A 27,495-nucleotide genomic window follows, 5' to 3' on the forward strand; every position below is an offset into this window, starting at 1 on the left:
TTGGGACCTGACCAGTGTTGGTTTAATATTTAGGATTTTGTAACTGAAAAGCATGCAGACTTTGGTGCTGTTATGGTCACATAGCTTCACACCATCTGTATGGACTTTGGAGTGGGTATTGAGGGAAAGACAGAAGCACAAGCAAACTCTGTTTTTATTTTGTCCTGTGCTTTTTTTTGAAAAGGCATAGGAATAAGATATAATTTAGCTTTTCACAGGAGGGAGAAGAATCAGTTTGATAAAAATTGCACCAAAGCATATCTACAAACACTGAACTCCATTTTAATCTAGCCTAGCATGTTGTAGTTATCTAGCAATGGAAAAAAGCAATTCAATAATAATACAATATACTACAGAGAAATATCACCTTTTAATTTAATTACAAATTATTTTCATCACGATGAACAACTGACTTTAACATCCTTAGCCCAAGCAGGGGGTCGCTGTGCATAACCAGCTTTTTCAGCCAATGCCTGTACCTGAAATGGATGTTGCAAAACTTGTTGCAAGAAGCGGACCTGAAAAACAAAAGGGAAAAACAGGTGCAGCAGATTTGAAAATGCTTAAACAATACCTTGGTCGGTTAAAGAGAAAACAACTTTAGCCTTTCGTGTATAAAGATTATATTAATGCAACTTGTAAATATGTTGTACCTCTGAAAAATCATTTATTTCCGCCTTCTGGACAGCTGATTCTGCCATCCAATTTCTAAGCACATATCTTGGGTTAACAGCTGCAATCAAAAAGAAAATGAATTGCAGATACAAAACACAAGTACTTCCTTATCACTGCTAGAATTAGAAAAACAGATTTCAAAGATCTGAAACTAAAAAGAAACAAAAAGATAAAACTGAATAGCCATTGTTCACCATAGTACATTTTACGCTGAACCTGTACTAGAACAATACAAGATGTCAGTTTCTTTCTAAACTGGAAACTTTAATAAAGGCGACAGCCTTTCCATTGCTTCCTTCCCCAAAAATCTGGTTACAGCACATTATAATTGTAGAACACTTGTTATATTAGACAACAATAGAAAATAATAAATTGCAATTCCTAAAATGATAATATTGTACTTATTAAACTTATATGCCACCCCTCTCACTGATAAGGCCTAACATGAATTTATAAACCCTCCTCCCCTTAATCAAATTAATTATTTCATAAAGTTAGGGTTAAAAATAACACTTAGTTAACATTTATTCATTGCATTTCAATCTCTATAAAAAAACAATAGAACCTTACAACTTTTACAAACTAAAACCATTCCATTCAACACAAAAAAAAACATTTAAGCTTTATTTTTAATGAGACAAAGCTTGCTTATTTTTGCTAGCTAATTTTTTCCCCTAGGTTTCATTTTAGGGGCAACCCTGTCATTCTATAAAAAAAGTTCCCCTGTGTTCCATGTGTCACTGCAATTGCCTTTTTTCAGGAAAAGAAATAAAAGGGAGAAGCAAGCAGCCATCTAGATCTTGGGAAGTTTCCAGCATTTGTTTAATGGATGTGGGCACTGTGTCTGATTGTTTTTGAATTTTGAATCACAAAGTCCAACGCAGAAAACTTCAAATACAGGGAGATCAAAATTAATCTTTAAATGGTTACAGTGAAACTGCATTGTTTTCTGTGTTTGTTTAAATAAAAAGAATGAAAAATTACTTGCTTCTCAAGCTTTCCAAGTCTTAACAGTAAACATTGTGACCTATTTTATTGAACATACAGGTATTTAGAAGCTGAATCTATAAGAAAATGAACTTTTTGAATGATAGAACAAATTGTCACTATACTCACTGCTCATTCTTTTCCTTCTTTCAGAGTCTGAATCATCTATATTCCTACAGAGTGTATAAAAACAGATGCAAGACATTCAGTTTGAAACTATATATATATATGTATATATATATGTATGTATGTGTATATATATATATATATATATATATATATGTATATATATGTATATATATATGTGTATATATATATGTGTATATATATATATATATATATATATATATATATATATATATATATATATATATGTATATGTATATGTATATGTATATGTATATGTATATATATATGTTTTCTGAGGTTTATGTATATATGTGTGTGTGTGTGTGTATATATATTATATATATATATTATCTAGGCTGATTTTGAGACAATGATTCTTAAGAATAGACACACCTTCAACCATGACTAGATATTGTGCATTTTATAACATGATATTTGGAGATGTGTAAAATGAAAAATGTAGTTTGTTCCACACATGGAATATAGATATGTTTGACTAGCGCTAGACCATTCTAACTGAGTTGTAATGCAGCCATATTGAACCCCAGATCATTTAGGTTAATCCAGAATTTCACCAAAGCAAAGGGGGGTCTAACAGAATAGATGAAGCAAGCTTGTTTCATGTTTTTTTTCCTCCTCCTGCTTCCTTAGACATAATGAAGCCACTCTACTTATCCCCAGTCCCACTCTTCTTTTTTGTCTCCATCTCCTATCCTGGCATTCTTGTTAAAACACATGTACAGCCTGAAGATCTGTTGACTTCCATTCCTAGAATTAGCCAGCCACATATCTTATAAATGACAAGGCTGAGAAATGCAGCTGTAGAGCTATGCATAGAATAAACACAAAAGCTCAAAATCTGTATTTTAATCCCTGCACAGATGGCTCAATATTGACTAATCTGGGTATGGAATGCTTTGTGCACAGAAAGGTTAGCATATTCTCTGTTAATCCTGTTCTACCTATTTAACATAATTGTTGCTATCTAACCATTGAGTAATTGAACTCGGACTCTCATAAATAACTGAAGGAGTTGCATGGAAAACATGAAATTAATTTTCCTTTTCTTTAACATGTACTTATAATTACAGTAAATTAAACCCACTATTGTTGTTAGTTGCAAAGTTGTGTCCGACCCATCATGACCCCATGGACAACATTCCTCCAGGCCTTCCTGTCCTCTACCATCTTCTGGAGTCCATTTAAGCTCACACCTACTGCTTCAGTGACTATCAAGCCACCTCATTCTTTGTCATCTCCTTCTTCTCTTGCCCTCAACCTTTCCCAGCATTAGGCTCTTCTCCAGTGAGTCCTTCCTTCTCATTAGGAAACCCACTATATTTACCTTTTTAATCTCAAGAAGTACATAGCAATCCAGGTTGAAAAGTTCTTGTGTTTAGCTACATCTTGTAAAGCCCAGAATTCCTGTATGAAAATCATTGAACATATAAAACAAAGGAATTCTTAACACATGTCAACAAAGTTTAATATTCCAAAATAGACACGTATAGGACTGCAGTCAAATATTCACTTCTAGTAATAGTTGCCAAATCAGTATTAAAAAAGAGAAAATAGTAGAATTTCTTGATAGAATTGGGACACAACGCAGGATTAAGGTAACCTATGTCTCTGGAAAGAACTATGTCCCAAGCACAGGCCACTGGCCAAATATCTCTCTCCACATGAAAGACAACAACATTTGAATATCCTGGATCAGGCTCAGGATTTTTCTTGAAATTAAAACCCCACTTTCCTTAGTTGGCTTGGAGGACAGTGAGTTTGTTCAACTGCTCAAACAGAATATATAAAACAATACTGACAATGCCCGGCTGCATCTCGATTGTGATAAGCTGGTAGAGAAAACAGCCTTTGTAAAGAAATCAGTACTTTTCAATAACAAGTGGATAACAAATTATTGTTAATAGTAGGAATCTGTATGGTAGTCTATTTTGCAATCAGGCAAATCTATAGACAGCCAGGCATTTGGAATAAGAGCAGACAAGAGATTGAGTATATCCTGGAACATTCTTTGCTCATATAAGGAAATTCTAAGTGCCTTAGGATTCTTGCATTATTGGGAGGCATTTGCCTTCCTCTCAATGTTTGGTTTGCATTTGGAAAGGAAACTTATCAGAATCACAAATCTTTTGCTACCATGGAAACCTAGATAGACATTGGAATAGACAGCTGTTCCAATTCTGCTCTTCTTTTTTTTTTCTAAAAACCAAATATTAGGTACTTTATTAAAAAAAACTTGGTATCCAGCCAGATTGTGACAAAAAATCTGAAATCTTATGAAAAAGCCAGGCAAGAGTAAGTTCTAGTCACATGCCTCAGCCCAACTCACCTCACAGGATTGCTGTTGTAGAGAAAATAGGAAGAGAAAGTAGTACTAGCCACATTCGCCACCTTCAGTCATAGAAATAATAAAGGTGGTATATGTGTATATGTGTATGTACATGTATATGTGTTTATGGATATCATCATCATCATTTTAGCCATTTAGCCAGAGGCATGTTGTACCTAAAAATCAAGCTAGGGAGGGTGTGGGGGAAGGGAACTGCCCACATGCTCTGCACCCGCTTATTGTTGCAGCCTAGCCTCCCATGAATCGACACCTGCCTCACCTTGCCGGTCCACTTCTGCGCCCTTTCTGGAAGGCCTCTGAAGCCAAGAACTGTGTCAATCTGGAGCTCCACTCTCAGCTGCAGAGGCATTTTCCTTTGGCAATAGAAGTGGGCTGGCTGGGCGAGGATGGTAGTGCTGCTGCTGTGGTGAGGTGAGACAATGGAAAAGACACTCCCTGAAAATAAGACCTGGTACCTCTTTTGGAGGCAAAAACAAGACCGGGTTTATTTTCGGGGAAACACTCGTGTGTGTGTGTGTATTATTTTTCCTCCAAAAGAGGCACTAGTCTTATTTTCAGGGGATGTCTTACCTACTTACCTCAGGAATGCTGCAGCCAGGCCTCCCACACCGCAACACTGTTGCGCCGCCACCCAACTTTTTCTGTGGCCACTCGCAGCAGGACGACACATGACACATTGCCTCAGTGCTGCTCATATCAGGATGCCACATGGCATGCTTTACCATGGCGCACGCAAATGTACCAGCATGATGCGCCAGTGTCCTGCTGCGAGTGGTGGAACCGGCGCAACGCGCCACCTGGCCTCCTGCTGCAAGCAACCAGAAGTGGACAGGGCTGGTGCTGCTGGTGCCGCTGCTCTGAGGTGAGGCAGGTGGGGCGGCGCCCTGAGGTAAGTGGGTACAGTTCCATCCTCCCACCCTGCCCTAGCTTGCTTTTACATGTGCACCTCACCTCATACAACCAGACAGTGGGAGGGAGTGGCATCATGTTAACTAAGGCTTATTTTGGGGGTAGCTCTTAGTTTTGAGGAAACGTGTGTGTGTGTACATATATTATCCTCTACCAATTCTGCTTTCACAATCCACTGTTTTAAAAGAAGAAAACTCATTTTCTCTTAATAATGTATCAATACCTTAGGAATGTTGCTATCTTTGAGTTGGTTTTCTGAAATTTCACCAAGTTGCCGAAAAGTCATTGTGAAATCTGCCCTTGTATCTTCCATGAGCTAAGAAATAGGATCACATTTTTGTGTCAGCCTTTACTGATAACTCAAGGTACAGAACAAATATTTAATCAAAGAAAACAACTCACTTTTAGAAGGAAAGCAATCAAATAGTCATCATCCTCATTCTCACCTAGCAGACCTAATTTTGTCTTGAATAACTCTAAAAAGCTGAAGATTAATGAAACAAATGTATTAGCATGGCAAAACTGGATAAGTCACAGAAATATGTGCATTTTTGGTTAAAAAAATAGTTCCAATGATTACATACCCTTTATTATATTGTTGAGGGTATTCTTCAAGTATTTGAGAAGCCCTGTTCAGAAAAGGTGCAAATGTTTCAGCAAAAAAAAATAAACAACTTTTTCAGATGTTATTGTTCAGATATTAGACTGGTACTTTTCCTAAAGGCAACTGGACTTTCTTGGGTTTTTTTCTTAAAAACGTTTTGATTCTCTTTCAAGATGCTTCTTCAGTTCTGACTGAACGGTAAGGAATGGAAGGATATATATTCTTTGCGGCCATCTGGTTGTCAGCAATCTGATCACTGCTAGTTTGTGCTCCATTCTATGTAAATCTTGTAGGTTTTCTGTATACTTCAACGTGAGGTTTTTGCCTTTCTTAATGTGTACTGCACAATCCTGGAAAACCAGACAGTTTGCCTACCAGCAAAGAGAGAAAAAGAAAAAGAAAACATATCAAGGATGCCCCCAGAATTTGGGGCTACCCCATCTGGGCCTTCATCAAATACAAAAAAAGTTCCAGCAGACACATTTTTTTTATTTTTTTTATTTTAATTCCATTTATATCCCGCCCTTCTCCGAAGACTCAGGGCGGCTTACAAGCTTAGCAGTAGCCTTCATTCTATGTATATGCCTGCTTATTAGGGCTTTCACACACACCCCCAAGCGGCGTTATTACAAAGTCAGCTTAATTGCCCCCAACAATCTGGGTCCTCATTTTACCTACCTCGGAAGGATGGAAGGCTGAGTCAACCTTGAGCCTGGTGGGATGCGAACCTGCACTAATTGCAGGCAGCTGGTGTTACTTAAGGAGGCATTAGCCCACTGCTCCACCAAGGACACAGAAAACAATAAACAGAACAATGCTGTCATTACATATGTTGCATCTGGAAAGCTCAGAAGGATTTTCAACCAATACAACATATGTGCACACTTTAAACCAGACATGTCAAACTCACATCACGTGACATATCAGAGCTTTTTCTCCATTGCTGGCAGTGGGGTGGGCACGATTTCCTGGTGACACGTCCGGCCCACGGGCCAGCAGTTTGACACCCCTGCTTTAAACCAAAGAATACATTAAGGCAGAAGCTTGTCCACCTCAAGGATAAAGCACTCAGACACAAATGTCGGATGTGCAGTACAGGATAGTAAGACATATACTGAACATTGGGGAAACAAAACAACCACTTCACAAACACCTGGCAAAACACAGGAAAACAGATAGATCAGGACAAGATTCAGCAGTCCATCTGCATTCAAAAGACAAAGTCACTCTTTTGAAAAGAGCAAAGTTCACATTCTGGACAAAGAGGGCCATTGGTTTGAAAGAAGGACCAAAGGGGCCATCTATATTAAAACTGAACAGCCCTTTCTCAATAGAGACGGAGGAATAAGACACCACCTATCTCTTATTTACAACATAATCCCTTCAGCAGTCCCAAGAAGGTTCCACATTCATTTGCACTCTCATTGAGGTGATTCTGAGGATAACGATAAACCTCCAAGTGGCCTTAATGACTCTTGGAGAACTAATGAGTGACCCTCAGAGTGCTAATGATTAGATGACTGCACAGAATATAAATTCCTCATTCCCCACCACTGAGTCAAAACTGAAGAAGTTTCTGGGGTGAGAAATGGAATGTTTTCAAGAAAAAACCCCCAAGAAAGTCCAGTTGCCTTTCGAAAAGCACCTTTGGAAAAACCCTGACCTGGATGATTGAACATATCCATAGATTTTTAGGCATTAGACATGTTACCCTGGATGATCTAGTAAGATGGATAATCCTGCATTTGCAACCTGCTAACATTTGGCAGCAAATGGCTGATCTTTCTTTAGTCCGATCTGCATTTTTCCCTCAGTAAACATAAAAATAGATAAGTTCCGATAGGATTAACAGACCTATTTCATGGGTGGAGAAAAGTCAAGGAGACAGACAATTCCAAACACTGCCTTTCCACTGATTCTGTGTTGGATGGCTAATTCCCTGGTGTATGTAATTTCTAATTAGATCAGCAGAACTTCCAAGAGTAGAGAACATCTGTAGCTCATGATTCTTGCTATTGTTTAAGGTTTTACCAATAGACACACAGAGATAAACCAAGCTATATGCCATTTAAAAGATACAACCAACAGTCAAGAAAGGAAACAATCCATTACATATCATATCCACCAGCCAACACTAGACAAGCAGGAAGAAGCACCCCATAAACAATTAGGGAAAAAGAAAGAACCTCAAAGAACACTAAGAACTCAACAGCAGGAATTACTGGAATCCCCATGAGAGCAGAAGATAAGTACTCAAAGAAGAACTTTAATGCAACCAGCTCAGAATTGTCTGAATCAACCAAAAGTTGTTTTCCTGGATTTCAACCTGAAGTCTTTTTCGTCTATCTGGAGATGAGGGGTTAAGTCTAATATTTTCTGTATGTCATATAAAGGTGTTTTTGCCATGTTTATTTAAAAAATAAAATATGTTGATTTGCTTAGTAATTAGGGTTTTTATCACCTTTGAGGATCAATGTCCATCAATTCTCCCAGTAAAGAGTGTGACTAGTTGCCTTCATTTATTAAATTTTAATATACATTGCAATTAAGAAAACCGTAGCTAGAATCTTACAATATCACCGAATCTTGTTACATTTCAGGGTTTTTATGTATAGACTACAGTACTGAAATTTCATAAGATTCTGAGATCTTCAGGAGGATAAGAAACCCAGACACAATGGTGCTCATAGCATGAAATTCTACACCTAAAACCAAGGGCCTTTTTGGAAATAACATTCCTATTTAATAAACATACCATAGATTTCTGAACTGTAATAAGCTTTCGGCTTCTTATTTCTTCTTCTTATGTACCATTTTTAATTCTGCAATGTGTGTTTTAAGTTCATGGGTATTGTACATTCCAAGAAACAGTGGTCTACAAAATCTCCCACTGCCGAATGTGGTACATGAAATTACAAAATGAAGGAAATAACTAGACTACAGCATGTGAGTCAAACGTTCATTCCCGGCTTAATAAACTATAGTTTATGAAATTAGGAATGCATCCAAGCTGAATCACTGCCTACATTTTTGCCTTATATTAAGATATTGTATCTTCTTTCATATTTTTATGAGACGAATATCTAGAATATTTAGCAAACATTTGATATTGGTGTAATCATGGTCCATCTTTGTCATCCTCATTACCTTTTTTATTATTTTAATTGTATATTCCAAGCTGAACTGATGTTACTTAATATTGGTATAATCATGGTCCAGCTCTCTTATCCTCACTGCTTTTTTTGTGGATTCAACTGTACATTCCAAGCTGAACTGATGTTATTTAAATGCTTTCTTCCAGAGATGAGTTTGGGACAAATTTATAATAATGAAAGGGGTTGGTGCTTCAAATAATCTCTTTCCCATTTGTCTCTAAAACTATGGATGATATTCAGAAAGAAAACATCTTTCTCGGCATGTCTTTAATGTTTGACTAATCTAAAGCAAAAAGACAAAAATAAAAAACCCATCACATTTTTTCCTTTTTTAGTTTCCTAGCATCAACAGTACTAAAATTTTAGTTTATAAAATAGTGATTTCTATGAATCTACTGGACACCTTTAATTTTTTTGCAAATACTTCTATTGCAAACATAATTTCAATTTTCAAAATATTTTCTTGCAGGAAAATGTCTTCTTTTCTGAATGAATGGTCATGTCATTAGTTCTTTTAAATAGGAAGACATTTTAAAAGATTACTTACAATTGCTTTTGTTTTGAATTAAATAAAGGGTTTAAAGCCTTTAACAGTTTGCTCAGATTAAATATTCCAACATTTGCCTGATTTCCTATGTTATATCGTCCTTCATCATCAGATGTGTTTGGAACAAAGTCTGAAACAAAACATTATTTTTACCACAGTGAAAGATTTGAAATAGCCAGCCACATTCATTCACCTTGATTCAAAATAAGGAAAATCACACAGGTAGTAATCACCCCCATATTTCTAAATGCAAGCATATTGGTTTAAGCTAGATTAGCCCAAGGAAAATTATGCACCATTTGCCTTTTAGTGTAAAATTGCAATGTATTTTTTTACCTCAACTGCAAACCTAAATCTGTGGTTTAAACTGTCCATTTTTTAATACAGTTAGTCATCAACTTATGACCACAACTGAACCCATTTCTGTTGCTAAGCAAGATAGTTGATACAGTGAGGAGAAAAAAGTATTTGATCCCCTGTTGATTTTGTACATTTGCCCACTGACAAAGAAATGATCAGTCTATAATTTTAAGAGTAGGTTTATTTTAACAGTAAGAGACAGAATAACAACAACAAAATTCAGAAAAACACACTTCAAAAAAGTCATAAATTGATTTGCATTTTAATGAGTAAAATAAGCTTCTTATCCCCTATCGATCAGCAAGATTTCTGGCTCCCAGGTGTCTTTTATACAGGTAATGAGCTGAGATTAGGAGCACTCTCTTAAAGGGAGTGCTCCAAATCTCAGCTTGTTACATGTATACAAGAAACCTGTCCACAGATGGTATCGATCAATCAGGTTCCAAACTCTCCACCATGGCCAAGACAAAAGAGCTGTCCAAGGATGTCAGGGACAAGATTATAGACCTACACAAGGCTGGAATGGGCTATAAGACTATTGCCAAACAGCTTGGTGAAAAGGTGACAACAGTTTGTGTGATTATTTGCAAATGGAAGATACACAAAATAACTATCAATCTCCCTCAGTCTGGGGCTCCATGAAGATCTCACCTCGTGGAGTTTCAATGATCATGAGAACAGTGAGGAATTAACCCAGAACTACACGGGAGGATTTTGTCAATGATCTCAAGGCAGCTGCAACCACAGTCACCTAGAAAATAATTGGTAACACTACACCGTGAAGGACTGAAATCCTGCAGCAGCCACAGGGTCCCCCTGCTCAAGAAAGTCCATCTGAAGTTTGCCACCAAACATCTGAATGATTTAAAGGAAAACTGGGTGAAAGTGTTGGGGTTAGTGTTGTGGTCAGATGAGACCAAAATTAAGTTCTTTGGCATCAACCACCATATTTGGAGAAGGAGGAATGCAGCCTATGACCACAAGAACACCATCCCCACCATCAAACATGGAAGTGGAAACATGCTTTGGGGGTGTATTTCTGCTAAAGGGACAGGACAACTTCATCGCATCAAAGGGACGATGGACAGGGCCTTGTACCGTCAAATCTTGGGTGAGAACCTCCGTTCGTCAGCCAGGGCATTGAAAATGGGTGGTGGCAATGACCCAAAACACACGGCCAAGGCAACAAAGGAGTGGCTCAAAAAGAAGCACTTTAAGGTCCTAGAGTGGCCTAGCCAGTCTCCAGACCTTAATCTTATGGAAAATCTGTGGAGGGAACTGAAAATTTGAGCTGCCAAACGTCAGCCTCAAAACTTTTAATGATTTGGAAAGGATCTGCAAAAAGGAGTGGAACAAAATCCCTCCTGAGATGTGTGCAAACCTCATGGCCAACTACAAGAAACATCTGACCTCTGTGATTGCCAACAAGGGTTTTGCCACCAAGTACTAAGTCATGTTTTGCGAAGGGGTCAAATACTTTTTCCACTCATTAAAATGCAAACCAATGTATAACTTTTTTGAAATGCATTTTTCTGAATTTTTTGTTGTTATTCTGTCTCTCACTGTTAAAATAAACCTATCATTAAAATTATAGACTGATCATTTCTTTGTCCATGGGTAAATGTACAAAATCAGCAGGGAATCAAACAATTTTCCCCTCACTGTAATTGAGTTTTGCACCATTTTATGACTTTTTTAACCACAATTATTAAGTTGTTAAGTGAATCACTACAGTTGTTAAATGAATCATGCAGTTGTTCAGCAAATCTGGCCTTACCCATTGACTTTGCTTGTCAGGAGACAAGAAGGTTACAGATGGTGATTAAATGACCTTAGGAGAGTTTAACTGTCATAAATACAAGACAGTTCCCAAGTACCTAAATTTTGATCACATGACCATGATGCTCCAAAAGTCCTAAGTGTAAAATTGGCCATAAATAACTTTTTCAGTAACATTGAATGGTCATTAAATGAACAACTGTAAGTTGAGGACTAGTATTGACCTTTTTTTACACAAATAGCCTGTTATAATAAATAAAATTTCATTTTGTATTAAGATACATACATATTATATTGGGGCTTTTTCCCCAGTCTGCTTTGTCATAAATTTACCAATAGCCAACCTATTTTTTATGACTGTACTTCACAGAAATTATAATAATGACTATCTGCACTCATATCAGGATTATGCGGGCTAAATGCATATGAGATATAACTTGCCCTAGATGCACTATTTATGCTAATGAATATTTAATTTCATACCATCAAGAGTAATAGCTTTCAGCTTTTAAAAGCTCTTAAACAGGCCTCTTTCAGGTGTAAAGAAGCAAAATCTAAAGAAACTTGACAATGAATATGCTATCTCTCATGGCCAAAGCCTTGCCCTTCTCATGCAGAAAAAGAGAATTACATCCCCTTCATAAACCCTACAATTTTAACCTCATTTTTTCTATACAAACTAGCATACTTTCCTATAGCTTTATTGGTGCAATTAAGATTTTATCCATACCTAACTTGATTTTAAATATTTTAAGTACAACTCTCAAAGACCAGTTAGCTTCCAGTTCTATGTTATTGCTTGACTGTTTGAAAAGGTGAACGAGTTGGGTTAGACTTTCACATATATACTGTTGTGGCTTGTTCCTCAATGGAAGAATGGTGAGAAATTATTAATTTTTAAGACAAATTCTTAATATTCTAGGAAGAACAAAGAGGTAAGATGTGAAAGAAGAAATCCGTTTCATCCAGATAGGAACTGTGAATGGGACAAAACAGGTTCCCAATTTGAAAATACCCTTTTGTGAGAGGAAATTCTTTTCCATAAAAACTTCAGCCAACATTTCATCTATGACAGTCTTCCAGCTAAACTTTATTCCGGATGCCGAAGTAAACAAACTATTAAACAGCAATTAAATTACAGATTGTCCTATTTTCTGTGAGGTTTTAAGGAGGATTTTCAAACCCTGAGATGGAAAGGTTGGGGGTAGGAAACTATTAGTGATGGTATGTTCAGAATTAGGCTTTAATTCCAGTGAAAGTAACATGGGCTAGCCTTCCCTGCCACTTCAAGTGAGGAATCTACTGAAATCAGTGTAAATGCAGAATCCAGATCTAGGTCAGGCTCAATAGCTCCTACCAATCATCTCTGCAGTTGCACTGCATCCAATACAGCTCTAGGCATGTAGATTCCCACAAAGCAGAAAACTGATAAAAGAATGTAGTTATACATAGCCAACATATCAAAAGTGCATAAACTTTCCAAATCTAGGCAGAACTGGGAAAAGCCATGACTCTATGGTAAAGCAAGTGTTGTGCATGCAGAACAACTATGGTTAAAGTGAGAAAAATACAGTCTAAAACTCTGCTACCTTTAGCAGTGAAAGTTGCACAACATGAGCTGGATAGGATAGGCTCATTTTATTTAACACAGCTTTAACATAGCAGGGGTGGACTAGATCTCCAAGGTCCCTTCCAGCTCTATTCTGATTAATTAATCTCTGAATCCCATCCATTTTAATCTTTTAATCCTTTTGGTCTTACATAAATTTAAGAAGTCAAAAATCAAAAAATGAAGGCACTGCTTAGGATTTCATTGCCTGCCAAATAATTAATCCTGAATTCCCTTAGGTTATACTCACCTGGGTCGTATGCATCCATGAAGCCAAATGGACCATAATCTATGGTTATGGATAATAAACTGAAATTATCAGTATTACATACTCCTAAAACATAAAGCAACATGGCAATCAATACAGCACAGTTAGAAGTGCTAGCATGGGAACTTATTTAGGAGCAATTTGGAAACCAGATCCAGCCCCTCATTTCATAGCTAAGAAGTTTGTAAGACCAGTATCATTCCTTTCATATTTGTTACAGATACTCTTCTCTTTATGCCCATGCTTTTTTCTATCTGATGTAAGTATCATCTTTTCTCCAATTGTTTAAAGCAATCCCTGCTTTCTTAATGGATATGGCGTTATAAACTTGTCAAAAACTCAGTTTCTTTTAGTTCTTTCAGAAGAAATACAGCTCCTCTTTCTTATTTTTTACTATGCAGTTTGGAAAGAAAAGGACAAGATAGTTAGCTATAGAGTCCTGTGTACTTACAATCAAGTAATAAGTCTGTGTTTTGAAAAGCCACAGTAGTGACAGAGGATTAGGAACAGTCCTAGAACCAATTCACAATGCTATCATTTCCTGTCCATGGTATTCTTTGTGTTCTAATTTTTAAAAATGCGTATCATGACAGTATATCATCAGGATCTATGATATGTCATAAGGAGGAAAGGTCCAAAACTAAATGCTGAACAAATAATATTATTTTCAACAGCTTAGAAGGGATCTAGTACTATTTTACTACTAGAATAATTACTAGAAAAGTTGTTTTTCTAACTTTCCATGGTTTAACTTAGGGGATTTTCACAGTAGCATTTTTTACCCTTTCTAAGCAGATTGAATCTGACATTGTCTTCACTTCTGCCCATTTTAAAACATAATCACTATGAGCCAATCAGTGCTCATTTTCTTTCTATCCACTGACAATAGGAAAATGCCTAAAAATTTCAGGATCAGACAGTACTGATTTTAATCATAGTTTACTGAACAATGCTAATAACAAATCAAAGTAAGAAAATAGAAATTACAGTATTTACCCAAAGGAGGAAAAGAAATCCCTCTTAATCTTATTATGCAAACACAACTCTAAGTAGCTCATCAGAAAAGCTGGAATCAGATGTTAGGTATCTAATTTTATTTATTTATATTTCATATTTCATAACCACCCATCTCTCTTGGATGTTTTATAATTTAAGAAAATTTGGTAAATGTCAAAGGAAGAGGTTATTGATTTTCCTTTCAACTCCAGTACTTAGAAATTCTGTGCGTTCCTAAAGAAAATACGTCCAGTTACAATAACAATAGCAATGCACTGAAATAAAATTTTTAGAACTTACCTAACAAATTCTTCACTGACTTATGCTAAACAAGTTTCAGTTATAAGCACTGTATGATACACATTTTTCCTAAAGTTTAGCTTAAACTAAATTGAAATGATACTGTACTTTTTTGTTGTGAGAAACAAATTCCATGCTAGTCTTTCTATTACGATAAATATCTGTTCAGAGATATCTTAATACACTGTGGGCAACATTGTGCCCACAGTACCTCCCAACAAAAATTAAAAACAAAGAAATATCATTTAAATTGGCAAAAAAATCTTACAAGATTGTTAAGATTTGTAGGAGCTTTTAATAGTGAGATACCTGGCTGGGGTGACTTGAAATGTAACAGCAATTTTCTTATTTTTATTATTTATTATTTATGCATTATTGTCTGCAGGGGCAGGTTGCCATCCTTCATTTTACTGATTTTGTCACCATTCCCCCAATGGACATTATCATACTGTTTATTAACCTAATGTATTAATGGGGAGCTGCAAATCTGTTCAAATGCATGCCTAAATATATGGAAGAAGCAGGTCATTCTTTCATTTTTAAAACTTTGCCAGGATCTACTAGCCAGGATCCAAAGAAGCCTTGCACAAAAGTCATCTTACTGAATACCAATCTAGAAACTTTCTTGTATTTACCAGATAACACAGTTTGCATTTGTTTGTACTGGACCAGCTATTCTATTGTTTGTCTAACCTTAATAAATCCAGTTCTCCAGAATGAGCTAGTATTTCCAATGATCCTATTCGAAACCATGATTTTGCAACACGTAAGACAATTGCACCTGCAAATAAATATATGTACAAGCTAATATATTTCAGAAATGTCCTACTGAAACTTCCTTATGCATCCATAACCTGAAGTGTTCCTTAATGGATAGAGAGTTCTTGCATTAAGAAATGTTTTTTTTTAAAAAAAATTACTGCATCAAGCCAGTAATACCTAAGAGTTTGAACAGAGAAGTCTGATGTCCATTCTGTAAGAATTAAAGGGAAGGACCAATTATCTAACTGAAAGGAGTTTAGTCAAATATGTAACTTACTAAGGATATTAGTCATAGTGCTGTGAGGCATAAAGTGTTGGAGCTATTTGAAAAGAGTTTTAGGTAATACATGTGAAAAGTATGGTGTTTTTTTTTTAAAAAAAGGAAACATGAAGAAAAATTGTCCAGGTACATGCAATATTAAATGAATGAATCAAGAGGCTTCAAAGGACCATAATAAAATACAAAATGTAACAGTACAAAACTACATCTGACCACAGGTTATGATGAGTCAAATTATGTTCATTTCAGCATGTAAGGGAAAAGGGGAAAATGGAATGCCCTGAAAGGAAAGCATTCTGAATCTGATATGAGGCACTGCTTTTCCATTTGCAAGACAGTTTCTGAGCAGCAGAGTATCTGCAGCCCATAATCTAGTCAAAATCATAACCAATGCATAGGTTGTCAACAGATTAGAAAGCAGATTGGGAGCAGGTGGTCTGAGAAAAGTTAATGGTAACATTGTCAAAGAGCCATAAAAATACCTCTTTCTTTTTTAATATTCCCATTGTAGAACTGATCTCTCCAAACGTTGTCATCACTTACAACTAAACTGTGGAAACAGAGGAATTAGGAAATTAGTACAAGGCAGACTGCAAGAAGTTCAGAATCTTGTTGGAGAAAGTGAATTCATAGTATATTTTAAAGGAAAAAAGAAAAATAAATTAAACCAAATATAATAAACCTAATCTCACAAGTAATGGGTCTAAAAGTCTGAGGAGGACCCATACAATTGTCAGGCAAGTAGGATGTAACCCATACAGATCTTAAACCCTTGCAAAGGTTATTTGTCTATGGTTCAGCTAGACCACAGGTCTGCAACCCGCGGCTCCGGAGCTGCATGCGGCTCTTTCAACCATCTCCTGTGGCTCCAAGTCCTCTGCCATGTGCAGTCCAAAAAAAAAAAAAGTGGGACTAAAAAAGTTCAACCAATCAATTCAAATATGCAGGGTAGGTGCATATCTCACCTTGGCTCCACTCTTCTGTCAAACCCTGTTGTGCGCATGCGTGCATGTACGCGCATATGCACACATTTTTTGCGGCTCCCAGTTTTTCCTTTTGTGAGGGAACCGGTTCCGAGTGGCTCTTTCATTGTTTCAGGTTGCTGACCCCTGAACTAGACAATTCTATCTTGCAAATGTTATGCTCCTCTTGGCAATTTTTAGGGCATGCTTTTATTTACTAGATTCTTCATACTGAAAACATATTTCGTTGGGATGAATCATATTGGGCCAAGTATACCAGCAGTCCCCAACCCACAGTCCATGGTCCAGTACCAGGCCGTGGCTTACCAGCAACTGGTCTGCACAAACAAGCAAAGCCCCATCTGCGAAATGCAGGCAGCACACAAAAACATGCACCCTCCGGTCTGCAGAAAAACCTCCATGGAACTGGTCCCTGGTGCCCAAAAGATTGAGGACCTCTGAAATATACGATTGCTATAAGGATGGGCAGAGGAGAAAAGATTAAGCATCCTTCTCCCTGCCCAGTTTTTTTACCCTGCAAATAATCTTTGTGCTCGTCTTTTTCTAAGCCATAATTTCTCAACTCCAGCAACTTTTAAGAGGCATGGGCTTTGACTCCCAGAATTCCCTAACCAGCATGTAAATGTTCATTGACATGATTCATGGTTCTTTGGCAGAAGAGACTTAAGAGAAAAGTCCATGTGAACAGGTTCACCCTGAGACTGATCCTGTTCCTGATTTTATTTTCTATGAATTGGCAGAATGATGGGTTTGCGCTTGCCAGAGTGACACAAAAAAATTGCCCTCAGACTGGAAATCTTGAGCTGGTTCATAGTCCTACATCATAATTCCTTACCATAACCTCAACGGAATGCCGTTCACTTTTCCAGCTCATGAGATTTGTTCACTGCCTGGGAAACAATGACAGCAGATTATTGGAGATGAATGCTTCACTTTAAAGCATTCTGAGTTTCATTTAGATATCATGAAGCTGGGAGTTGTCTCATATGCCAGAGTGGGACTTTCAGTGAACCAGGAAGACAGCAGATTAATCATTGCTTCATCACCAAGAGGGATATCTACTGCAGCTTCCTAGGAATACTTTGGGACTTGATAAACTGCTGATTTTGAATTCCAACACTTTGTATCCAAAGATGGCACTTTGACCTTAAACAAGAAAAGCCTAATACCCAACATTCTTTAGATATAAAAGCTATCTAGATAACCTGAGAAATGTTTATTTAAAATCATTATTAATTTGTTTTGGATGTCTACTTAATATTATCCTCATTCTCTGATTCATACTTTTTCCAGTTCCACATATTTCATAAATATTTAGGTAAACTCAATTTATATATTATATATTTACAAAGCATTTATATTTCCTGTATGTTATACCTATTCAGTATTGCATTGATAATGGAAACTCATTCTGGAGATTCTTGAGTCAACAGCATCACATTTGGAATGGTTTCTCTATACAGATGCTTGAAGAATTACATAGCATGTGGCTTTTTTCTGCTGCACAATGCCTAGATGGGAAGTGACTCAAGTTGTCTCCGTTTTCCATTTTATTGAATAATAAGAGGAGGATCTTTTAGTGCACTTGAATGGCTTTGCAAGATAGTGTGAAGTTCTCTGTATCCATCCAATTTATCTGTCCTTCTGCCCATATACTAAATTAAATGAACTTATGTTCTCTCCCAGAGAGAACGTAATTTATTTGCAGCAAAATGGTACTCTTCCTATTATTGCTATGACCTAAACTACAGAAAATTAGAATTGCATATTGCATGTAAAGGCAAGCATTCTAGTTTGAGGAATACAATTTGGGGCAGTTTATTTGGAACAGAAGAGAGGTGAAGAGTTTATATAACATTTTCCCTGCTCAGAATATCAGTGGGATGATCATTATGCAAACACCCCATTTGCTGTTTTTTATCAAATAAAATTCACCCATTCCCAAAAATTTTCCCCACATAGTTCCCCCTGTAATATATAGTCTCCAACAAATGCTATCTCACCCTGCTTCAGTTTCTCAATCTGAGCAAGAAACATTGGGGTTTCAAGAGTTAAGTTCATTTCTTGTTAAACTGTATGCCTTGCCCAGGGGTCAGCAACCTGAAACAGTGAAAGAGCCACCTGGAACCGGTTCCCTCACAAAAGGAAAAACTGGGAACCGCAAAAAATGTGTGCACATGCACGTACATGCGCACATGTGCAGAACAGGGTTTGACTGAAGAGTGGAGCCAAGGCGAGATATGCACCTACCCTGCATATTTGAATTGATTGGTTGAACTTTTTTAGTCCCACTTTTTTTTTTGGAGTGCACATGGCAGAGGACCTGGAGCCGCAGGAGATGGCTGAAAGAGCCACATGCGGCTCCAGAGCCGCGGGTTGCAGACCTGTGATCTAGTTGGAGACTGGGAATGAATATTAACACTCTCCTTCTATTGACTCTGCAAATAGTTGCTGTTGGTTTAAGTTATCTGTCATCATCCTGTTTTGAGATTTAGCATTTTGCTGGGAAGTAGCATTGTATGAACTAGCAAAAATGCTAACAAATCCAATTGTAAATATAAATCTTTAGCTTTCTCCTTTTCATTTTACTGGAAGTCAGAAAATGTAAGGGTAATGGTGGAAACCTTTTTGGAGACTGGGGTGTATGTTTAGTTTTTTGTAAAAGGGAGAGAACCACAACAGGTGCAATGCAAATTATTCCTGCATGGAGGGCTCATCACCCAAACAAGTGAAGTTAGATTTTTCTCTCTTTGTTCTCATGCATGGAAGTTTTGAAGAATTTATTTGCTTGTTTAGTGTTAAGCAGGACCCTTTTGTGCATTCCAAAAATGGAGGAAATGGCACTGCCAATTTTCATGCTTCAGAAACTTGGCAGTTCAAGCACAAAGAACTTCAGGGGGTCTAAGAAGAGGATGGCACACATCTGCTCAATGCAGATAAAGAATAAAAATGTATAAAGTACCTAGCTGCCCTGCTTGTAGGTATTCCAAGGTAATGCATGGCCTCACTTCCCAAAAATTCTCGTATAGAAGACCGAAGCACAGCTCTGCCATCTCCTCTCCTATAGAAAGAAAAACAAGAAATATAGATATTATTGTTGTTGTTGTTAATCTTCAACTCGATTCACCATCTGGGACTAGTAAAAACTTAACAGTCCTAGCCAAAGATCTAAGAGCTGTTAAGATATTATTATTATTATTATTATTATTATTATTATTATTATTATTATTATTATTATTATTATTATTATTGCTATTGCTATTATTCCACAGTCAGCCAGATGTTCAGACTGGGTTTGGCATTTTTGTCTACCTATTGAGTCCTTACCAAGGACGATGACTACTGCTACTACTCTACTACTGCTATTATTATTATTGTTTATTGCAGTCAGCCAGATGTTCAGACTGGATTTTGCTTTTTTATCTACCTATCGAGTCTTTACCAAGGACCTGAGATAGGCAGATGTGGATGTTTGACAGTATTATAGATATCGTCGCAGGATGGAAGCAGTTCCTAGTAAGGCCGCCTTTTGCTATTATTATTATTATTATTATTATTATTATTATTATTATTATTATTATTAAACTTTTATTCATAAAACATGAAACTCAAGTAAACTGAACATTCAAATTGACTGGCACTAATGGTTGACACGGGTTGCTGCCAGCATCCTAGGTATCAACCAGGTATCTCCTTAAAATGTAAGATGTTCCGAGTTTTTATTTTTATTTTTTAACTATTATTATTATTATTATTATTATTATTATTATTATTATTATTATTATTATTATTATTATTATTTACTTGGCAAATCCTTGCACTGGATGATTTGATTGGCACAGTTTGCTATTGTTGACAGCTGAAACAAATGAAATATGTACTAAGATTCATATTTAAATACAGATTTATTTGTAGAGAACCAAGGGTGGCAGCTTTTCTATTGAGAAGGAGACCCAATTCTTCTTAAAGATATGGTTCAACACGGAAACAGAATGGAAATAAAGGTAATATTGGAATCTGCATTGGGCTGAATCTAACACTGCTTCAACTTTTTTGACAGTCTTTCAGGTGGAGTTTTCTGACTTATCTCTGGAGATTCCAAGCATGGCCTTTTCCATGCAAAGTATGTGCTCAATCAGTGAGTGATGGCCATATATAACATGCCAAACCTAGAAACCTGTTTTTTCTGATACAAGGGCTACGAAGGGCCATGCATGAGTGGCCATTCTTCACTAGAAGGCAGAACTAAGGAATCACATTGCTAAAAATCCAAGCCATCCTTCAAGAGAGCATTCCACATAATTTAATTTATATCACAAACTGTGTATAGAAACATGTAACAATACAGCTGTGTAGATACTACATATTCCCAGTGATACTCTGTGGAGGCAGAAAATGGACTCTAAAGAAGCAAAATACAAAGAGTATTAATACTTTTGAACTCTGGAATTGGAGAAGACTCTTGAGAATACTGTGGACAATCAAGAAAACAAACAAATGCATCACCAAACAAATCAACCCAGAGTTTTTGTTCAAGTCACAAACAATGAGGCTCCAATTACCCTATTTCAGACATATTATGTGAAGACCTAACTCTGTAGCGAAGAGTACAGATAGTCCTCAACTTACAACAATTGAGCCCAAAATTTCTGTTAAGTGAGAAATTTGAGTTTTACAATTTTTCTTGCCACATTTGTTAAATGAATCACTGCAGTTGTTAAGCGAGTAAAGTGAATCTGACTTTCTCATTGACTTTTGCTTGTCAGAAGGTTGCAAAAGGGGATCACATGACCCCAGAACACTGCAATCACCATATGAACCAGTTGTCAAGCATCTGTAAATCACATGACCATAGGAGTGTTAAAATGATCACAAATGTGAAAAATGGTTGTAAGTAACAGTTCAGTTACTGAACTGTTCTAAGTAGAGGACTACCTATATAATGTTGGGAAAGGTGGTAGGAAAGAGAAGACAGTCAGGAGCAAAGTGGTTGGACTCACTTATAGTGGTAATGGGCCGTTACTGGAAGAGCTGAAGGACCAAATAAGAGACAGATCATTATGGACAAACCTATGTGGTTGCTAAGATTCATCAATGACTTCATGCCACTTAATCAATCAAAATACTACCATTATATAATATATATTAGTGAGTTTTTTGGAATTAGGTTTATCCCATTCAGTCAGGGATCAACGCTGACATTTATAAATTAAAATATCTTATGGTTATTTGTTCTTTTTAAAAAGCCATTATGTGGTTATAAAAATCTAGTATAAAATTCAACAGTCTCTTATGATTCAAACTCTGAAGAAAGCAAAGATTCATCTGCAAACAGATTGGTTTTCAGGGTGGTCCTTAATGGTGAGTTATTGAAAATAAAAAGGTTTTGATGTAAAGATTAGTTCTAAAAACTGGGTTTGTTTAATCTAAAAAAAAGGTGGAGGGAAGACATGATAGAAGACTTCAAAATCTCAAAGAGAAAAAGATGTGCATTTATTCTCTGTAATGCCTGAGGGCAAAACAAGAACTAAAAGGTAGAAGCTTTGCCAAGGGAGATTCAACCTTAAAATAAGGAAGTATTTCTTGTACATGAAAAATATAAGCAGCACAGGTTGCTTCCTTGAGTAATGAGTGCTCCATGTGGAAGGTTGGATAGCCATTCTGTAGGATGGTCTGGGCAGGGAGTTGATGAACTGTAGTCTTTTCTAATCAATGGATTCTACGATGCATTGTTGAAATTAATCCAAAACATATCAGGAACTAAAAGATGTAATGTTTCAGATGTAATGTAACACACCTAGAGTATGGTGTCCTTCCTGAACCTTTGAGCTGCAGTTCCCATCTGGATCCAAATCTACCGAAAGAAGATTAGCTTTAGCAATGTGAACAACTGGTGCAACACAGAATAGAACAGCTTATGCCAAAATATGATTAATACAAATCTTGTCTGTACGAGGAACCCTTAACCCAATCTGCAACATAGGGGAAATAACATATATGTACTTTGTACTACAAGGCTTATCAAAATAATATATATGGAATACTTAGGAATTTTGAAAACTATTATATACTAAGTCTGGTTAATATTGTCATTGTTGGTCACTGTTATTTTAACTTCTGAGATATCAATAGCAACCACATACTGAATAGAGACAGGCTTTTTAAGATGAGACATGCAGTACCTGTTTGTATAAATGCCAATCAAGTGAGCTCTTCCATCACCCAGCTGTCCTGCCCAGCTACCAAACTAACATGAAAAGTTGAAATAAAAATATGAAACAATTATTCAGAAATGGAGCCATGATTGGGGTTCAACATGATTGAATAAACAATGTTCTGTGTATACTTTACTAGTAATTGCAGTAGGCACAGGAACAGTTTGGTATAATGCTAGCACAGTTCTACACTATTGACTGCGAATGTAGAAAATTGGTCTTTAAGTTATATTTGCATCAGTAGGACAGAGGAACTGGAAATCAGCGAGATAAATTCTCCTTAACTGATTTTAGGACTTGTGTGGAAAACAGATGACATTTCAGGTCATGTTCATGCAGAAATATTGAACATTCAAAAGGATTCACAAACTTTTAAGTACCACTATAGGTTGCCTTAGTTCTTTAACACATTGCAATTGAAAAAACAAATGCATAAGAGATGGAAACTGCTGTTCATTAAAAATGTTGGGCGTTTTTCTTTGAAATTAACTGGGAACTAAAATTCTTAGCAAAATGACTGTATCACATTTGTGTTCCAAAGCTATCAACCTCATAATATGAGGCTAAACATGTTCTGTATCTACAATTTGAACTGACTAGGTTATAGGGGAGGAGACAGTAACAACAAATAAAACAGTTCCATGAGTAAAACTCTTACCTAATAGAGAGGGCGATCTCAATGAACATGATCATTCTCCTCTGCTTAGCAACTAACCTCTGAAGAGTGTTTTGAACTAGGCCAAACATACCTATTTTGCCACCAACTAAAACTATAAAGACAGTTTTTGGGACAATGAGGCGTTATTCTATTTTTCAACTAGATACAAACACCAGCAGCCTGGCAAGAGTCACTAGGGAGCAACAAGAGCATTATGTCTCAACATAAAATGCAATCCATTCAGCAGAGCTGAAAAGAAATGAAATGATGAATGGCTACAAGTATGCTTATGTATGGATGTGAGAAAGTATATTATGTCTGTTGTAATGCCTGATGTTGAAAATGTTGTTCAACCATAAAATACAGGACAACATCTATTAGACCTCTCAGCGGCTTTTGATACCATCGACCATGGTATCCTACTGCGGCGTCTCAGGGGGTTGGGAGTGGGGGGCACTGTTTTACAGTAGTTCTCCTCCTACCTCCTGGGCCGCTCGCAGTCGGTGTTGACGGGAGGGCAGAGGTCCGCCCCGAGGCCTCTCGTTTGTGGAGTTCCTCAGGGGTCGGTCCTCTCTCCCCTCTTGTACAACATCTATATGAAGCCGCTGGGTGAGCTCATTAGTGGTTTCGGGGTGGGGTATCATCAGTATGCTGATGATACTCAGCTTTTTCTTTCCACCCCGAACCAACCCAGTGATGCCCTTGACTTGATGTCCCGTTGCCTGGAGGCGGTCCGGGTTTGGATGGGGAGAAACAGGCTTCGTCTCAATCCTGCCAAGACTGAGTGGCTGTGCATACCGGCATCTCAGACTAACCAATCTTTTCCATCGTTAACTATGGGGGGTGAGGTGTTACCCCCCCGTTGATAGGGCCCGCAACTTGGGCGTCCTCCTGGATTCACAGCTCAGTTTGGAAGATCATATAAGAGCCATGGCCAGGGGGGCTTTTGCCCAGGTTCGCCTGGTGCGCCAGTTACGACCCTATCTGGACCGAGATGCCCTACGCACAGTCACCCATGTGCTCGTGACCTCCCAGCTAGACTACTGCAATGCTCTCTACATGGGGCTGCCCCTGAGGACCACTCGGAGGCTTCAGCTGGTGCAGAATGCAGCCGCGCGAGTTGCGATGGGAGTCTCCTGATACTCCCGTGTAACACCTCTTCTCCATGAGCTGCATTGGCTTCCAGTTGCCCTCCGGGTGAGATTCAAGGTGCTGGTGATGACCTATAAAGCCCTAAATGGCATGGGCCCAGATTATCTGAGGGAGCACCTGCTGCCAGCGTCAATTTCCCATTGTCCTGTGCGCTCCCACAGGGAGGGCCTCCTCAGGGTACCGCTGGTCAAGGATTGCCGACAGGCGATCCCCAGGGGGAGGGCGTTCTCTGTGGGTGTGCCTACCCTATGGAATCAACTGCCAACAGAACTCCGGACTGCCCCCGACCTTTGTTCATTTCACCGGGACCTAAAAACCTGGCTCTTTGAGCTATCTGCTCTGGACTGAGGGGTTTTAATGTTTTTAAATTGTGATTTTAATTTTTTGGGGCTAGACTTAATTTAATTTTAATTTTATATTGTATTGTTTTTAAATTTTGCCTTGTAAACCGCCCTGAGTCCTTTGGGAGTAGGGCGGTATATAAACCGAATTAATAATAATAATAATAATCTTGAAGGAAAGTAAAAAAAAAAGGGGACCGTGACTAGCCAACACTATTCCCATCTCCATGCTTTAGCATTTCTATTATTTGACCGATTTACTGATTTACAAGAGAATTACAAATGAGTGACCATTGAACAGAACTGCCATTCAGAGCACAGAGGGAAAAACCTAGTATTTTAACATAAAGTCTTTCCTCTGTAGTTGGAAAAACACATACATATAAGATCTGGGCCTTTTAGGCTTAAACACTCCTTTGTGGAACTGGATTCTTGATTTTCTTACTAACAGGTCCCAATATGTGTGAGCTAGAACAAATATTTCTAACCCCATTTTCTTGAGCACAGGTTCTCCTCAGGGCTGCGTCCTAAGTCCACTGCTGTTCACCTTGTTGACCCATGACTGTTGGGCTAGGTTTGCCACCAACCATATTGTGAAGTTCGCAGATGATACAACAGTGCTGGGCCTTATTCATGATGACAATGAGGGTGCTTACCACAAGGAGTTGAGGGTTTGGCAAACTGGTGTAAGGAAAACAGCCTAGTTTTAAATACTGGAAAAACCAAAGAGATCATTGTCAATTTCCGAAAAGGCAGGCACAGCCACATTCCTCTGTGCATTAATGATTCACCTGTGGAGATGGTTACCAGCATCAAATTCCTGGGTGTGCAGTTAACAAGTAGGCTGGCTTAGTCGCTCAACAGTGAGACACTAGTGAAGCAGACACAGCAGCCCCTGCATTTTTTGCGCACTGTAGAACAGCATAGCTTCCGTCTCCTATCCTTACCACTTTCTACAGGGGGACGATCGAGAGTATCCTGTCTGATTTAGAAGCATCACTGCTTCAGACAGGAAGGCAGTGCAGAGAGTGTTGAGGATGGCTGAAAAGATGATTGGCAGTTCCCTCACTTCCATCCAGGACATAGCACATAAGTGTTGCTTGAGCAGGGTCCGCAAGATTGTCTGGGACACCACACATCCTCCTCACGACCTTTGTTACTTTATGGAAGGAGGCTCCGTGGTATCCGAAGCAGAACATCCAGATTCAGTCACAGTTTTGTTCTATACAGTATTAACCTTGTGAACTCTAAAACTTCCTCCTTCCATTATGTTTTCAAGATGGGCAGTGATTAATATTTATGTTACTTATATATGTAAGGATATTGTATATAGTATGTTTAAATGTGTGTTATGTATGTGTACACTTTGAGAGCAACTAAATTTCATTTTTAATGTGTGCCATTGTGCCCACAGTAAAAAAATGACAATAAATATCTAATCGTTAAACAAAAATGTTGGTAACATCTGGTTAGCAAACAAGGAGTACAACTGACCTGATGGCCACCATATCTGTGGGTTAGCGGTAAAGACCCCAAAATTATTTTTGTACCACTGACAAGCTGTAGAAAACCATCTGAGCCTGAGGCAGACATGTCTAAGTCCAGAATATCTTCCAGGACTTCCTAAAGTGGAAGAGGTATGAAAATTATTAAGATGTAAAAGAAAGCTTCACATTGTTAGCTTTGAACATAACTGATTTGTAATAGAAATACATATTTTAGAGATGAACTCCTACTCGTTCTTCATATAATATCCATACTATTTTCCAGATTATCAGAATGTAGTTGTTGCTAAAGCTTATCTCAGAGCAGCCAGAATTAAAGCACTTGGAGTTCAAGAAGAGGTGTAGCATTATAGCCTTACTCCTATTTACAGGGAATGATAATAGTTTTGAGTTATTATATTTTGTCAGGCTCCAGATCAGGCAGAGCTATAAATAGCTTATTCTTTTAGATGCAGGAACAAGTAGAAAGGTCAGGGATTTGACACTGGTAAATAATCTGTTTTATTGTAGATAAGAAAGAAGTCATATACTAGATCATCAGATGTGATCTCAGAACCACTGAACTATATCTTTTAAAGCTCCTGGTGCACTGGGCAACTACCAGAGGACTAGAAAAGAACTAATGTACCGTATTTTCTGGCGTATAAGAATACTTTTTAACCCATGAAAATCTTCTCAAAAGTCAGGGGTCGTCTTATACGCCGGGTGCTGAAAATTTAGGGACCGGGCTGGCTGGAAAACCTGGAGCAGATCTCCCATTTAGTCTGCGCAGGGAAAGCGGGACCAATTGGAGAAGAAGCCGCGGTCTGTGATTTTTTACAGGCTGGGGTCTGGGCGTCTTTCCTTCTAAAGTTGAAGAGCAGCTGTAGTATATCCCAACTTGAAAGGCAGGTGGGGAAGGCAGCAGCCAGAG

General features: G+C 37.7%; 1 protein-coding gene across 1 annotated transcript in view; it reads right to left on the reverse strand.

The window, feature by feature from the left end:
* Positions 1-351: 351 nt before the first annotated feature.
* Positions 352-27,495, reverse strand: part of LOC310650209 (protein adenylyltransferase SelO-like) — a gene marked incomplete at its 5' end in the record, with an annotated part of 36,064 nt that continues 8,920 nt past the window's right edge. The window contains 15 exons of the mRNA XM_083379041.1: positions 352-518; positions 654-733; positions 1,792-1,835; positions 3,137-3,216; positions 5,292-5,384; positions 5,471-5,552; positions 5,653-5,697; positions 9,375-9,504; positions 13,373-13,515; positions 15,380-15,467; positions 16,211-16,278; positions 19,674-19,772; positions 22,509-22,565; positions 22,894-22,958; positions 26,572-26,700. Of these exons, the coding sequence (XP_083235167.1) occupies positions 396-518; positions 654-733; positions 1,792-1,835; positions 3,137-3,216; positions 5,292-5,384; positions 5,471-5,552; positions 5,653-5,697; positions 9,375-9,504; positions 13,373-13,515; positions 15,380-15,467; positions 16,211-16,278; positions 19,674-19,772; positions 22,509-22,565; positions 22,894-22,958; positions 26,572-26,700 (1,326 nt within the window). The 3' untranslated portion in view covers positions 352-395. The remainder of the gene's footprint in view (positions 519-653; positions 734-1,791; positions 1,836-3,136; positions 3,217-5,291; positions 5,385-5,470; positions 5,553-5,652; positions 5,698-9,374; positions 9,505-13,372; positions 13,516-15,379; positions 15,468-16,210; positions 16,279-19,673; positions 19,773-22,508; positions 22,566-22,893; positions 22,959-26,571; positions 26,701-27,495) is intronic.

This window comes from Vipera ursinii, assembly GCF_947247035.1.
Source record: "Vipera ursinii genome assembly, chromosome: Z".
NCBI classification, from domain to species: domain Eukaryota; kingdom Metazoa; phylum Chordata; class Lepidosauria; order Squamata; family Viperidae; genus Vipera; species Vipera ursinii.